Source organism: Psittacula echo (genome assembly GCF_963264785.1).
Source record: "Psittacula echo genome assembly, chromosome: 4".
Classification (NCBI taxonomy): Eukaryota; Metazoa; Chordata; class Aves; order Psittaciformes; family Psittacidae; genus Psittacula; species Psittacula echo.
Genome location: NC_137738.1, coordinates 108,939,535 through 108,956,060, shown reverse-complemented (window position 1 = coordinate 108,956,060; position 16,526 = coordinate 108,939,535). Strand labels below are relative to the sequence as shown.

The 16,526-nt window shown below is 43.0% G+C and overlaps 1 protein-coding gene across 2 annotated transcripts in view; it reads right to left on the bottom strand.

Annotated features, from left to right (window-relative positions):
• Positions 1-16,526, bottom strand: part of ASXL2 (ASXL transcriptional regulator 2) — a 106,389-nt gene that overhangs the window by 11,439 nt on the left and 78,424 nt on the right. For both annotated transcript variants that reach the window (XM_080615755.1, XM_080615754.1), the window contains exons 5-9: positions 14,980-15,095; positions 10,473-10,599; positions 5,988-6,128; positions 4,422-4,585; positions 854-950 (exon numbers count right to left, since the gene is read on the bottom strand). In XM_080615755.1, coding sequence (XP_080471881.1) covers positions 854-950; positions 4,422-4,585; positions 5,988-6,128; positions 10,473-10,599; positions 14,980-15,095 — 645 coding nt within the window. The remainder of the gene's footprint in view (positions 1-853; positions 951-4,421; positions 4,586-5,987; positions 6,129-10,472; positions 10,600-14,979; positions 15,096-16,526) is intronic.

The window sequence follows — 16,526 nt, the reverse complement described above, 5'->3', positions numbered from 1 at the left end:
GCTTCCCAGTTGGGACATCTAAGCTAAAAGCACATCCTGTCATAAGCTCAGGCGTGCCCTGAGCACAAGGGACATGAAAACCTGCCCGGTAGCCTGCAGTCATATGCATGCTGTGGAGATGGGCCCTGCCCACAGTGCATGACTGCACTTCTAGTGATGTGATTTGATCAAATGATGGAATTAAGCACCTCTAAGTTCAAGACGCAAACTGCCATTGAAGGTGCAGGAATCTTATTGATTAGTAAATGTCTGATGTTATATAAAAAATACTGGCTCAAAGGACTTGACCACACCAGCTGTGTCCAAACAGCTTTGCTGATGACTGAGTGCATTACTTGGGGAACATGATTTACCTTCTCCACTGAGCTCAGCAGTGGGCTATATTTAGCTACCACCACTTGAGAATAACACAGCTATACAGTCATCTCAATATGATTTTAAATACATTTTTCCCTCTTGTCTCATCTCTTTCAGAGACTTGCTCATTTTTCAAGGCCAGGTGGGACGGGGCTTTGAGCAACCTGGTCTAGTGGAAGGTGTCCCTATCTGTGGCAGTGGGGTTGGAACTGGATGAGCTTTAAGGTTCCTTCTAACTCAAACCATTCTATGATTCTATAATTTTCGTACACGTTAAGTTCAAAAGTGAACTCCTTACTGCAGCCCCTCTATGACCTTGAGATGATGTAATTTTGAGCTTGCATGTACTCTCTCAGCCTGTGTTGACTACAGCTGTCTTTACCTGGGAACTCCTTCCAGTGCTTCAACCTCTCCATGAAACCCTTTTCACACATTCCCCAAAACATACACTAGGTGAAAGCTTTCTAGAGTTCTGCATCGTCTGGGGAAGTTTTACCTTCTGACAACCTCTCCTTCCAGCCTTGCGCAGCTGAGGTGAAGAACTCGTTGTTGAGTGCAGAGCCACTGAGCTTCATCAAACCGTCTGCTCCAACCTGGAACATATGACAAGGCAAACAGTATTAACTAGCTGAAAAGGCAAATGTCACATTTCATCATATGTGATCTGAAAACAGAGCAAGAGCCCCAGCACTGCCTAAGCTCTCTCTGGAAACTGCCTTTGCTGCAGGAGAAAACCTGTAGCCTTAGTCAAGGCTGGGATCCAGGAGGTTGTGGGAGATTTTCCTCATCCTTGCCTCAGCCCATCCTCTATAGCTGCACAAACACACATGAGCAGCAGATGGTACAGGTGGCAAGGAGAAGCACATGGAAACAGAACAACACAGCCTTCAGCTGCCCTTTCCCCTGTAGAATGAATGAGCTGCCTACCACCCAAAGCACCAGCTCTGCTGCCTTCTCATGAAGTGTGTGAGGGAAAGCAAGGGCATAAGAGGTGTTCTATAAAAGTAACTTTTACATGACACCTGAACTGTATGTAATCATAACCACAGATGCTTCAGGAAAATGGACAAATGAGGCTCAAAACCCATTCTGTCTTTGAAATATGGTTAATCAAATAGGGCAGTCATGCTATGAAGTAAGACATAAATGAGAAAGCGTTGAGGCCAAGGCTGGAACAATTGCAGTGGAAAACGATAACCAGGGTAGTAAAACACATGTGAAATTTGCTGTTGCTCTTTATTCCACAGAAGTAAATGTGGAATTTCTCCACCAGAAACAAAAATACATGTACGGCTCAGTTAGTGGCAAAACTTGCAGTGGGCAAAACTGATGTGCTTCCATTTATGGCCGAAGAAGCAAAACGAAGAAGCAAAATCCAGCTGTCCCAGTGCAAGCTACATCCAATTACACTGGCAGACTGTGCAGGAAACTTTCACCAGCAGAACTGACAGAGAATCTGTGCTCTCCCTGAGCCAGCATTTGTGGTGCAGGTAACAAAAATTATGGAATTGACCTAACAGAAGGTTTTATAAGTAAGATATAGTTGGTAGATTTTTAAGTTAGAAGCTGCTGTTCTAGGGATTACAAAAGTAGAGATTTATTTTCTAGTCCCAAACCCTATTGATTGACTAGAGGGAGCTGAATTGACATGACTATCCTGTGCTGCACATATGGGGTTGCCTGTTCCTTGTGCTGGAGGGCAGTCAACTATACCACGGGGCTGGTAGGATCAGGCCTCAGTGCCTGCTTTCCCCTCTGCAGAAACACCAGCCGAAGCAGCTCAGACTGAGTCCCTGGCAAGCAACACACAGCAGACAGGCAACCTTTCACAACTGGCATGTCCAACGCCTTCGACTCTTCTCCTGTTCACTACAGTGAAGACTGATGTGCAATAAAGCACACAGCACCACTTGATGTGGTGGACTGCTCTAGGAGATTTACTACAGCAAAATGTAAGATCTGGTCTCTCAGGAGCCAAGCAATGTTATAGGATTAGTCAAAATTTGCTCTCAGTGAAATTCTCATTCAATTTAAGGAAAATTAAACTTAAAAGCCAGGGCAGAAATGTCCTACCATCTGCTGTGAGGTTCTTGCCAGTAAACTCCAGCTGCAAACTCCATCACATCATATTCTGACTCATACCTAATTATTACAAAGGCCACAGGACTTAAAAAACGATTGCTTCAAATATTTACTGGATCAGCCTTGGACTAACAAGTCCCCAGTGAATGCTGACTGAAGATCAGAATTTATGAGACAATGTAAAAAGTCAGAACTCCTCCTAGCTCCAAAGGAGCACTGTCTGCTCAGGGCAGCATCGTCTCTAAAGCAGACCACAGTGCAGCTGCCAAACCGCAGACATTAACACTGTGTGAGAGCCAGGAGAGCAGCACGGCCACAGAGATGGGTAGCACTTTACTGCACATGGATGTCTCAGCTCCATCTAGCATCTCCATCTAGGCTGGTGTCCCTTCACAGTCTACAGTGGTCAAGTCAACTGGGTGTGTGGAGATAGGGACTTGGTTCACCTCAGGCTGAGGCAGACACCTGCATGTGCTCAAAAGGCTCTTGAGTGTACCAACTGGAGTTCCACTTTCTGTAAGAGAAGCCCTGAGTAAGCGGCTGAGACAGACTCTGAGGAAGTGACTGAAGTGCGTAAATGCAGGCATCTAGTACTGATCTGAACATCACACAGGAAAGTATCTTAAAGGCACTTGCAGACCTGCAGACCTGAGACAGGACATATGGAAGACTTCCATCTGGAGTGAAATCTTGAAGCAAGCTTTGCTATCTAAAGAATATTTAAAATGGCTCTAGGCAGATATGTTAAGGCATCTGAACTGACGCTCCTACAACTGAGTAGCATAGCACAGATTCCTGCTTTGCTCAGAAGCTCCCAGCCAGCTGCAGTAGGAATACTGAAGACTAACATAACACAAGTAAGGTAAAAGGAAGGAAGCATGCTTATTCTAGCTGCAACTTTTCTGGTGCTGAGCATAAACAGATTGAACTTCATTTCCCCAACTGTACTTTTGTCTTTTTACATGCAAGTGCGATGTTTATTCTTTTCTGATCTCTCAGTATCATCCCTGCCTTCTCCAAGATGATTAAAAAAAACTGCTGCAATGTTGAGATTGCTTCATGCTTCAGAGGAAATTCATCAGGTCCAGCTGAGTTGAAATAACTATCCTACCAAAAGATTCTCTTAGGTGTTCTTTCAGTCCTGAAGGCTGAGTTCTTACCCCCTTGTAACTCATGTTTCTGTTATCTCTAACTGTTTAGTGAAGAGCTCAGTGAAAAACTTCCCCATTTCTTCTGTGCACTCCCAGAGCAAAGAAGCCCACTTCTCCCCACTAAATACTCCTCTGTCTTTCCAAATTACTCTCTTCACATGCAAAGAGATCTTAGACAATCCACAGACATGAGCTGCCTCCACAGCTGCCGCACACTGTGTGCTTGGTACCTTTAACCATGTGTTTTGGGTCAAGGCACAAGCTCTGTGGCACAGGTCAGGCCTGCTCTGCAGTCTGGACAGTGTGAAGGTGCCATAGAAAACTTGTTCAGTTTTCACTTTACCAAATTCAGAATTTGACAGCAGTGATGCCAGAAAAGCAGAAGAGGCTGGAACTAGATGGCAGCATCTGTATTGGTGTTCTGTGGGAAGGCACCAGCCTAAGAAGCTGCAGGGTCAATACTGTACTGAAGAATCCACGTAAGGACAGGAGAAACTGCTGCATGCCCATCACTCCTGGCCCTCTGCAAGTCCAGTGTAACAGAAACATTGTTCTTGCTGTAGCTGGGAGTGTGGATTGATTTAGCCATCTTTAGATGGCTTTAGATCTTTTTCTGGTAGCAACAAACACCCAAACACCAAATATCAAAATTAGAAGAATCTTCCAATTTTTTTCCACACTGTGCACAGAAGCAGCACCCTACCTCATTAGCTATCAACACAGTGTTTGGGTGTCTAGTCTGAATTTACTGGGCAGATGCTCCCTGCTGACACCAAATAGCCACTTCCCTCCACAGCAGAACCTAGAAGAAACAGAACACGGAAGACCTACCTGCCTATCCACCTCCGGCAGCAGCAGCAGCAGGCGCTGCTGGCATTCTGTAGGCAGGACAGAGAACGTGTGCTTGTTGATCAGCGCCCGCAGGTTGGTGTTCACGAGGATGGAGTCAGGAGTTTCCACATCAATTTCAGCACACTTTGTTCTCTTCAGCTGCCCTGCAACAAACCACCAAGATGTGAGTAACACTGTACCTGAGAGAGGATTCCAGGCTCCTTTTGGAGTTCACTGTCCCCAGGATTTTCAGAATGCCGCCTCTGTGATCCATTTCATACCCTGACTTTAAAAACATATTTTACCTTTGCACATACAGTTCAAAACAAAACAGGAGGTTCTTTCCAGCACAATTTCCATACCACTGTCGCCTGTGTCAGCTGACCTAACTCCTGTAGAATCCTGCTATCTGGGGGAATAGCAAGGAGTCTTCTTCAGAAGGGTTTCTAGAACTGCTTTTAGCCACACTGATTTCTATTTTAAGCCTCTCACTAAGGTCAGTTTGTTCCTTGGGAGTTCTTCTTGGACTTTCCTACTTTGTTCTTAGCAACAGCATTTCAGAAAAATTCATCAGCTCATTGCACTTGGGTGGAAAGACAAAGCAGTAACAATGAGTAACTGTTGTCTTTCTTTTTCTGTGTTTGAAAGCCAGCAAGTCAAGCATTAACCCTTATGCTATAGCCAGTGTCATGCATGTGCTGCAAAAGGCAGTGTTTGCACTGTGTGCTCTATTTCCTTCGGATGCATCCACTGTCTGCAACTGGCAAAATACTACATATTATGAAGCTTAGATTAAAAGCACATTATTAGCACAATGGGTAGTACTACCCTGCTCCCCTGACATCAGGGATGACAGCAATTACTTTTAAGTTAAGAAAACCTAACAAAATAAGTGTCATGGAGGCTTGTTTCTCTAGGGAAAGTGTTCTGCATCAGAAGTCAAACAGCTCTTCAGGCTTATAATCTATTTAAGTTGCAGAATTTCCTAATCACACAGGACAAATGAAACATGCTTTGAAAAGTGTTTGTTTTCATCAGTGACAAAGACAATGTAGGATGACTAGCATAGATAGAGACCTCAAAATATCCATAGGTTTACCAAGGTTGAGTCCACCATTGGTGTATGTAAAAGAAACCACAAAAGGTCTGGAGGCCTGAGAAGGACCTAACTTCAGTGAACGGGAAGGAAGTCAAGTCACAGGGGAGTCTGAAGTATAAAGATCTGGGAAGGGATTTCTTTTTTCTTTTTAATGTTATCAAAGTCTCTTAAGTGCATTACAAGCCTGCTAAATAATGCAAGTCCTTTTTTGCTTCTCAAACAGCAAGCTGCAAATTCACAGGTAGAAAACCCTGATGGTAACAAATGAGAAAAGGCTTATTTGCATATATACAGCTTGAATTATTTATCCAAATTCACACAGTATACTAGCAGTACCATCCAGAATTGTACAGAAGTCACTTTAGCAATGCAATTAATTACACATTTTACTCAGTTTTGTTATTTAGGCTTTTGTTCTGTTATCAGAGCAACAAAGCCTCCGTAAGAAAAAAAAGTAAGTATCTTACTTGCATGGAGCCTGTCAGATCTCTGAAATGGTTTCTTCCCCAACCCTGGCAAGGAGTTGTCAAGCTTAACAGAGGGAGAGGAACTAGAGGTGGAGTTCTGAGGGCTGCTCGACTGTCCATCTGACTGCTTTCCTTCCCAAGCTGCAGAGGAAACAGAAATATTTAAACACCGGGATGTACACGAGACATCTGTTTGGGCTGAAATATTCTTTAATGTGTATACCCTAGTTCCAGCAGCTCAGGGACAAGCACTCCAAGGATACTTATACTCCTTTATTCTTGTAGCACTTGCTTCCCAACAGGGTGGAAATAGAAGCACCCTTTGTAGCTATGAGACTATCACAAAATAAAGGGCAGGACAACCACTTTGTTTATGGTTTAAGTCTATTTCCCAGTTTGTCCCATCTTACTCTCATTTATATCCAGTCCAGTAATGATCTTGTTAAAACCTCCTTTCAGAGGCAGCTTTAGTATCTGTTAGAGTTCACTATCAGGAAAAATCTCTTCATACTGCATGTGTCCTTTCTAAATTTTAAACTACAAGTGTAGCTTTTGTTCTTTCAGACCACCCTCAGGAATTCCTGCTCCTCTTTCCAATACTTAACAGGTATTTTTGTGTCCTCCTCCAAAGTCACTACTGGCCCAACTAGACAGATTTCATCACTGTGATTTCCCGTCACAATCCACTGACGCCCACATTCTCTTTTGTACAACAGGATTTTTAATGCCAGTGGGAATAGCTTCTTCTCAAGATTCTCTCAGCCTTTCTTTCCCTCTTCCTCTTTAGTGAGATGAATTAAGAACATGAGCTGCTCTTCCCTCTGCACTCTCTAGGCTTATGTTATAGCAACATCACTCAGTCAAGTGAGGAAAGGCACTGAGTGCCACAGCTCGAAAGAGAAACTCCACAATACATGTGGTTAATTCACAAACAGAACAAATGCTGGCTCTCAGTAACAACTTGCACTAATCATTCCTTCACCTAGTCTGTATCTCATTCTCCTCTCTGGCTGTGAAAAGAGGCTGAGGGCCTGGGGCTTCTTCAGGCTGGAGAAGAAGAAAGATTGCAGGAGACCTGGTAGTCACTACTGTTCCTACTAGGACAGCAGAAAGATAAAGCCAGGCTTGTGACAGTGGTGCCTGGCAGAAGAACAAGAAAAACAGGGCAAGAATCAGCCAGGATATAAGGAACAGAATGTATCCCTGTGAGGACAGCCTGCAGCGGAGCAGGAACCCAGAGAGGTTGTGCCACCTTTGTTCTTGAAGGTTTGCAAAGATCTGACGTCCCTAGAAATGCTGGAGGTCCAGCTGCAAGATACCTCCCAAGGTCCCAACCAACATAAACAGTCCCACGATTTGAACATATTTTCAGAGTACCACTAAAAAGGCTGCATGAGTTAACACGCACAGTGTACAATACCTTGCAACTGTGGTGTAGCAGCAAAATATGGGAAAGTCTGAGAGAAAAAAAACCCAACCCAGTAACAAAAATTAAACAGATATGCTGGAAGAAAATGGTTCAGTTGTGACTAAAGTGGATGTAGCAATAGTTTGGGAAGTGTGAAACCAAAATAAGGAGAGAAGGTGATGTGCCTCCTGACCCCAGGGCCTGCCGCTCTGTGGCTGGGAATGGCCAGACGGCAGGCTACCAGCACCAGACAGCCAGGAAAGGCAAAAACCTCATTATAATCACAAAAAAAAAAAAAGACACTAAACAATACCTGAAGTACTTTAAGTAACATGAGTTTGGATTACTTCCTCCATTAGTCTATTTTATAATTACTCTATGTTAGCTAATAATCTTACAAAATATCCTGCTTCAGTCCCTCTCAGGTCTCCACTGTTCCTACTCTCTGAAGTAGAGATCCAATTCCTCTGGGGGCAGGGAGCTCTGGAGACGAGATCCTCCAGACCAGCAGCTGCTGTTGTGCTGATCAAACATTCAGAATTAATCCTCATTAGCCGAGAAAATGCAGGAGGGTTTTAAGCAGTCATTTTATGCTGAAGACCTCATAAACCTGGCACTGCATTGTCTTCATACTGTCATGAGAAACATAGTTTTCCTCTTGGCTTCCTTCTAGGACACACCAGCCAAGGTGAAAAGGGCACAAGAGCAGTTTAGGACTGAGTTTCAACCAAGCAAGATGATATTAACCTTTTGCTGTTTAACATTTTTAAAAGAGTCTGAACTGGGAACAACAGGCAACCTCAAGACATTCGCTCTGCTATTAAATGCTGCATGAGGTATAGCTGACAAACACGCCTGCTCCTTTCTGTCGGATATGTGGTACCCAGCCGCAGCCATGCATATGGCTTAACAGATGTTACAGAAACATTCCAGCCGTACATAACCAGCATGCCAGGCCAGATTGGTCTAGTTTTGGGTTGGATTTGTTTAGAGCTGTTTGGAAAGGGAGAATAAACACACTAAAACACAGACAGAATTTTATCCTAAAGAAAATCAGCATGAGGTGAGGAAACATCTCTAATTATGTAGAAGGTGGCAAAGAGAAGAAATCAAATAACCTGTGCTCTGCGTCCATGGGGGATAGGACAGGAAATCTGGGGTTTCAAGCCAAGGAAGCAAGAGAAGATTCTGATTACAGACTAAGAAAAACATTTTAAGCTCAACACAACCCAGCAGTATGTGCTTGCAGCCCAGAAAGTCAACTTGACCGTACAGAAACATGAAGTGATGTAAAAAAGAACTCCTCAACCTTACACACATGCTGTCAGGCCCTACAACAGAAAACTTTTTCCAGACTCTCAGGAAAGAGTCTGAGAATTGTAATGTAGCAAAATGCCTGCTTTTGATGGGGTCAAAAAGGGAAAACTGAATGCTAGGCATTGTTAAGAAAAAACCCCCAAAATGTAGACTGCCAAAATGATGCTATACAAATGCAGCATGTGTCTTGCACCCTGAACACCGTGTACAGTTTTCATTCTCTACTGCAAAAAGCACAGAACTTTGCATATGAGGAATGAGAAATTACAGTGGGACTCCTTAGACTGAAGAAAAGATGTCTACACAAGTCACGAGTGGCAAAATTTTTGAATAAACAACAGTTGTTCATTGCCTGTTTGATAACTAGAAGAAATGAAATAAAGGTATAAGAGGCCTGGCTCAAAAATAAACAAAAATGAGTCGTTTTCAAAACGTGTTGTTTGCCACAAGGCATTTACAAAGTCAACGTTCCCCGAGATTAGGCAAAACCAGTGAAGAAAATCCCACCCAGTCCAACGAACACAATGGCACTTACTCTTGATTTGGAGGTCCTACTAGGACCTACTCTGCTATTACACATTCTCAACACATGTGCCATCAGCACTGTTGGACCCAGGTCACCAGGCCAAAACGTATTGGATTTCAAAGGCCCACGGTTCTGCTTTGGTGCTCAGTGATCTGGGAGGTGGTTCAGAGCCACTACAGGCAATGCTTACAGATAGAATCAAAGAATAGTTAGGGTTAGAAACCACCTTAAGACCATCAAGTTCCAACTCCCCTGCCATGGGCAGGGACACCTCACACTAAACCATGTCACCCAAGGCTCTGTCCAACCTGGCCTCGAACACTGCCAAGGATGGAGCATTCACAACCTCCCTGGGCAACCCATTCCAGTGCCTCACCACCCTCTCAGTAAAGAATTTCCTCCTTATATCCAATCTAAACTTCCTCTGTTTAAGTTTTAACCCATTACCCCTTGTCCTATCACTACAGTCCCTAATGAAGAGTCCCTCCCCAGCATCCTTATAGGCCCAAATAGATGACTTGACAAATTGTGGCTTGATAAAATGATGATGGCATTAGTCTACTAAGTCATTTACAACACGAAAATTGCCCTATACAAACACAGAGACACTTCTTGCATCTGAAAGAAAACAACTTGAATCAGGCTTACAGAACAAGAAGATTATGGCAATCAGTTACCCTGAAAAGCCTCCAGAGAAAGCTAGCTGGAAGCAATTGCCAACAATTTATGATAACTAGTGAAATGCTGCTGGTGGAAAGAGAGCTAATGCTCTTGAATGAATAAGAACAGTAATCTCTAATGAAGCATAAATGCTGGAAACCTCTTGGGGATCTTTCCAAGCAGAGCATACATCTTTGGAACAAGACATGAAAGACTTGCTACGGAATGAGAAGCCCGTTTTGAAAAACATAAATACTAAGAGAAAAACTACCTCATTTGCTTAGCCATGAGAACTACCTGACCACAGCGTACAGGCAGCTACAGAGAACACGTTTATCACAAAAAGAAGCTTTTCACCAGACAATGGCAGAGTAAATTCTATTCAAGACCTATTTTCAACTGAACAAATTCCAAATAAATTCGAAACCAGGGAAACAGAAACTAGACTATTTCAGAAACAAAAAGACCACCACCAGAAAAAAAGCACTCTCTTTTCTCATCCCCTACAAACAACAAAAGGCCAGTTGAAGAGACCCAGCAGTAAAAGAGCACACAGAGGTGTCGTTGCACGTACCAGATTTTGCAGGTGTGGAGTCGCTGGCTGCCTTGACAGCCTTCAGAAGGACGTGCTGGTTAGACGACACAGGCATGCCTGCTCTGCATTGCTGCTGCTGCTGCTTCTGCTGCTGCTGCTTCAAGGCCTGTGGAAGAGGACAGAAGAACAGGACCAAAATGAAATTAAAAATAGTCTTAGAAATTATTAGTACACAGTACAAGCTGCTTGTTTTACAGCAACTGATAGCTGGATTCTGATTCTAACTACATCAAAAGTGAAAAACAACTTCCCAAACACACTCAGTTCACATGGGACACCAATACCATCTGTTTAAATATGATACTGGCTATTTAAATACTCTATTACAAGCAGACAGATCTCCTACCTTTGGCATCTAAAGGAAAAAATTAATGGTTGTAGAACATGTAGGTTGAGCTGGTTCATTCTCTAGGGGATTCAAATCTGGAGGTGGTTCAAGAAGTAATTATATAAGTAACTTCAAAGTAACGGTACCATCATGCAATTAATTTCTGTCTCCTGAAGAAGTAACTAGTACCTTACTAAAAAAATGGGCCATTAGGAAAGCCTTTGATAATTTAGAAAGTAACAAATATGTAAACATTAGAAGTAAGAAAATAAAATCCTTTGCTTTAGAAAAACAGAGAAGAAAATCCTTTGCTTTAGAGAAGACTGTTAAGGCAACCATGACACAGCTGAGAATGCACAAATGACAAGGCACTGGGTTAGACTGCAGCATCTACCCAAACCAAAGTGTCCTCAAAAAATGAAATCCAAACCCAAATAAACTTAACAGCAGAATAAATTACAACAGATCAAGTATTCTCTCTCCTGGATCTAACTACATTATTAAGACAGTGATGATCTCTAGTTAACAGGCCAATTCATTTGGATATAGACAGCACAACATTTCCTGTTACTTCCCATTTTGAAATTCTGCTGTATACTTAGAATCATGGAATGGTTTGAGTTGGGATGGACCTTAAAGCTCATCTAGCTCCAACCCCCCTGCCATGGGCAGGGACATCTGGAGCAGCAGTGTCCCACAGAGCCCCCAGCATAGCAACCTCTCCACCAGCACCAGCCCTCTGCTCTCCTTCAGCCTCTGTGTGCTGCCTCATATGCCCCCTCTGCCCAAATCAGGGGCTTGTTATTTTCCTTCTGTTTGCCTTCAGGTTGTCCTTTGTTCTCGCTGTGTCGCCTGCAGTGGAAGGCAAATGTTTCTCAGCACACAGGTGTGTTTGCACAAAGGGCAGCTCTGAGGTAAACCCCACTGTGGAGGGCGGAAACCACCACTTTACTCTAAAAAGAGTAAATTCAGAAAGAGTGTAATTCAAAATGGCACCACTTAGTATCATCAGCACCTGCTTTAATTGCGATTTAAACAAAGAAATTGGTGTCCCCAGCGCACTCCTTCTCATCAGCTCCACTATGGATGACGGCAGTGACGACAGCAGGACCAGGAGCTGCTCCAGAGCCTCTCGCTTTTCACCTGCCCACAGAGTCTGACAATGCTGTTAAAAACCCATTGGAACAGAGGGGATCCACCTAATAGGGAAGAAACTACTGTACAGCTCCCTCCTTCATGAAAAAAGGTGATAGAGTAGCAAAGAGGGTTTCTCCCCATCACTATTTAATCTTTCCAGCAGGATGAGCACTGACATGTCCACCAATTTAGGTTCAGGTACTGCAAATCTCTAACTCAGGATTCTTCCAAATGAGTATAAGGAATGCAGCCATTTGCTTACTTACTACACTGTGTGGTGATGGCACATCAGTGTATGCCATACTATTAATCTGTATTTTACAGCTGTAACTCTTATATGCTTATGAAGTAAATCATGACCCTTATTTCTTCAAGAACCTGATACTCACTGTCAGTACAGCAACAGCAGGTGTTTCAGGGTTAAAAGTTCTCACACAGAAATCTGCTCTCTCTTCCCTCCAGTAGAATTATAACTACTTAGCACTCAAGACAGGAGGGCTGAGCCCAACCAGTCATCTTCTCCAGTGCACACCAGCTAACAATCTAGGTCTCAGACAAAACTAAAAATATGAAAGCTTTCCTGAATTCTTGTTTCACTCAGTATCTTGTGTTTTTCCTACTACTCTGTTTATAACACCTGTCTCCTTCCTGCAATCTGTATATCCTCACTTTATCTACTCTTTTTAACCTTTTCTGACCATAGTGGCAACCATGTTTAGGAAAAGGTGAAATATGTCAAAATATTTGACCATATGAAATATTACCAAAATGGCAGAATTCCACAGGAATTAAAATCAAGCAATGGTTTAGGCATGCAATGTTTTTAATTGGACCCAAAACTAGAGCCAATTTCAGAAGATGACGACCAGTGACAAGCAGTGCTCCTCAGGGGTCAGTGCTGTTTAACATCTTCCCTGTGAGGGTGGTGAGGCTCTGGCACAGGTTGCCCAGAGAAGCTGTGGCTGCCCCATCCCTGGTAGTGTTCAAGGCCAGGTGGTACGGGGCTTGGAGGGAACCTGGTCTAGTGGAAGATGTCGCTGCCTGTGGCAGGGGGTTGGAACTGGATGGTGCCTTCCAACTCAAAGCATTCTGTGATTCTGTGACCATTGGAAATAGTTTTTTGCCCTATAGACAGCTGCACAAGTGTTAAGTACAAACAGAAATGCTATGTAGACATCAAGGCCTCCAAGTTCCTCATTTTTCTGTCAGGGTTTCCGATTTTTTCCCCAAATCAAAGAGATTAACAGTGAAACTGAGAAGACCCATTTAAATTTTGGAACTGACTGACATACTTCATTACATTCAGCACTGGAATAAGTATGATCAGGAAGTAGGCATCTCAGAGGATGAAAGCTGAGGAGCAGAGGAGTGAGAAAGCAGAGAGAGGGGAATGAATAAAAAGCTGAGGGAAAGCTGGTGGGAGCAGTAGCATGGGGAATTTGGACATGAAAAGCAGAAAATTATTAGGTATGTAAGGACAGGGGCTGGAAAGAGAGGAGAATGTTAGATGGAGTGTAGGTTTGGAAATGTAGCTTGGGTTTACGCAGCGGTCCCTTCCCTTTCTGTGAAACAGGGACCTACAGACCAGAGAAAATGAAGAGGAACTGCTGAACGCAGGAGGGAAAAGAGTTTTGATAACAAACCCCCAGTCTGATCACTCTCTTGAAAGAGAAGAGTCTTTGCGGATGTTGGAGAGAAATGATTACCAGCCAGGCTTAAAGAGGGATGGATGAGGAGGGGAAAGCAAAGAGTGTAATTAATATCTTGCTGAGGTAATGAGAAGCTATTTTGTGAGGATTTAAATGCAAGTGGAAAAAACAATCTGCCTAAAGTGAGAACACAATCTCACTTCTTTATTGCAGCCATCAGCAGCAAGCAACATCATCAGAACACTGATGCTTCTATCAAGAAACAGCCAGGTGGGAAAAGAAAGAAGATTCCCTAAAGCCAGCATCTCAGTTTTACTATTGCTAGAAACAAAGCTCCAGTTTATTCAGTTGCCTTATCTCCCACTGTAATATTCTCCTTGATAATGTGCCCTAGTTCATTCTTCTCTCTCACTGCAGATCCTTTCCCAAGGCCACAGGCAGCTCTATCAGTTGAATGCCATCCCAAGTGTTGCTTCTCAGCTGATGGAACTCAGAAAAACAGGCTGGGCTAGAAATGGTACATCCTATCTGGAACACATCATGATTTCATCTGTCTATGACAAGCTTCTATAATCCCTGGACTAGCACCTCCTCTGCAGCTTGATTCATAACTCCTTACAGATTTTTGCTTTACCAAGGAATAAATCTAACCCTGATAAAGCATTTCCTTTCTAAGGATCAGCGAAAATTAAACAATGCAGTTGGGGAAACACCTGCAAATAAGACACTTTGGGGACTAATTCATCTTGCATGTTTCATTAGGAGAAACAAATCATTTGAAGTGCAGACACTCATCCATCCCATCCTGCATGCACATAATTAACACTATCTATACAACAGTCATTCTTCAAGCATGGAAAATAATTGGTCCCCCTCTTTCTTTCATTAAATCCAGCAGAGGTGCAATGCAAAGCCAGTGCGCTTTCCTTCCCCTGCTTACCTCTATATACCTATAACATCCACAGAACTCCTAGAAAGGGAAAATACGCTGCTAGCCAGGGGAAGAAATCAGTGCCTTTAATTTTTTTCCCCAAAACCCCTTCAATTTAATAAAATAGACTGTAGAAAGCTAAGCACACTCATCAAAAGGTTTGGTGAAGAGAAATAACATCTTATATCCATCCTCTAAAATAATAATTAAAAAAAGTCCAAATGCTTATTTAGGGAAAAAGCGAAAGAACTAAATAGCACAGTATTCTGAATCACATCTAAGAGAGAGAAATGTTTTAGCAAACCTCTATTTACCATGAGACAGCCATGAAGTCCTGTGTTACTTCCCTGCAGAGCAGAGTCTCACCAAGAAAGATGATTAACCAGAGAAGCAAATTTACTGCAGCAATCCCCAAACTAGGCTCCAGGAAAGGCTACTTACCTGTTTGAGTGCCTTTTTGCTGTGCTTCTGGGATGAGGAGATGACTTTGCCTGCCTGGATGGAAGGGGACTGGCAGCCTGACTGAGGAGAGGATGTCTGTGACAGTCTAGATGACACTACAAGAAAAAATAAATATATGTGTACACATAACTTGACCCTTATACATTTGCCTGCAGCACATTAGCCAGTCCTCACCATTTCAGATCATCTCATGAGGCTCATAAAAATTGCACCTTTAGCAAATGTTACTTTTTGCATGAAGAATCATTTGTTTCCTCCCCACCACCAAAGCAGCTGTTTGCCTCTGAAAGCCAACAGCGATTTCTACGACCAACTTCACATTTTTCATCTCTTGTCCACTTCTTTTTTATTAATCTTGCAAACAGCTGCTATCAAACAACACTGCAGCTTGAGAAAGCACCAGGTTTATGCAGGTTTAGCCAGTTCAAATCTAGCAGGAAATACAGGTAGAGGCAACCGCTGTCTTCATCTGGAATGACCTGTGGTCACAGACACTTAATGGACAACAGTTTCTGATCAGATTCAATCCGAATCCTGTTCAAGAGTGGGAAGATGAATAACATGCAAAGGAAGTGGAATTTGACTATCACTTTCTCATTTTTTAAAAGAAATAAGGGAATACACAGGATATCCCAGCACATGAACGTATATTTTCAGTGTATGACCCTATACGCTCAAAGAAATCTTTTCCTCACCATGTGGAGTCCTATGACAAGGCTCCTAGTTTCAGGTGGTTTAAACTTTTAAATGGTTTCATTACAACCAAAAAAACAGGGAGGGGAATTAAAGAACAGCTGGTGATGTAGCTCAAATGTACCTGTTTGGCACCAGATACTCAAAACACTCTGCTCTGGCATCAGAGGGGTGACAAGACACATGGCCAGCCAGGGAAACCAGTTGCTCCCAGTCTCCCATAATCACAGGTTTGCCTCTGTGGTCTTGGCAAATATATACCGTACTGGCTAGCAACCAAGGTGAACCCACCCAATGTATAGAAAAAGCCAAGAAATCAGCACAGTAGGGCTAGTCATAGAATCACAGAATGGTTTAGGTTGGAAGAGACCTTAAAGCTCACCCAGTTCCAACCCCCTGCCACCGCAGGGACACCTTCCACTAGACCAGGTTGCTCAAATGTGTTTAGCTGCTGAGACTGAAATAGTACAACAAAAAAAAAGCCAAAAGCAAAATGATGTTATGTGGACTGCCTTCCATTGCACAATGGCTGTAACAAAACACACACTATGGACTCAGAGCCAAAAACATCAGTGGGATACAGTGGCTCCTGCAATGAGCACTAAAGTTAAACCTGAGACCAGCCATGGAGGCAGCCAGTTAAAAAACCAATATAAGTTCATAAATTCATGGTCTCTCTACATATCTGCATGTGAATTTTTGTAGGTGATAATGCCCACTGTAAGATCAAGGAAGAAAAACGAAGAGTAGAAGGTTTGATCACAGGGAGGTGGGAGGGGACCCCTACCATAAAGGCTGGTAAACAGATTCACATTTAAATTAGTGCTTCCTGA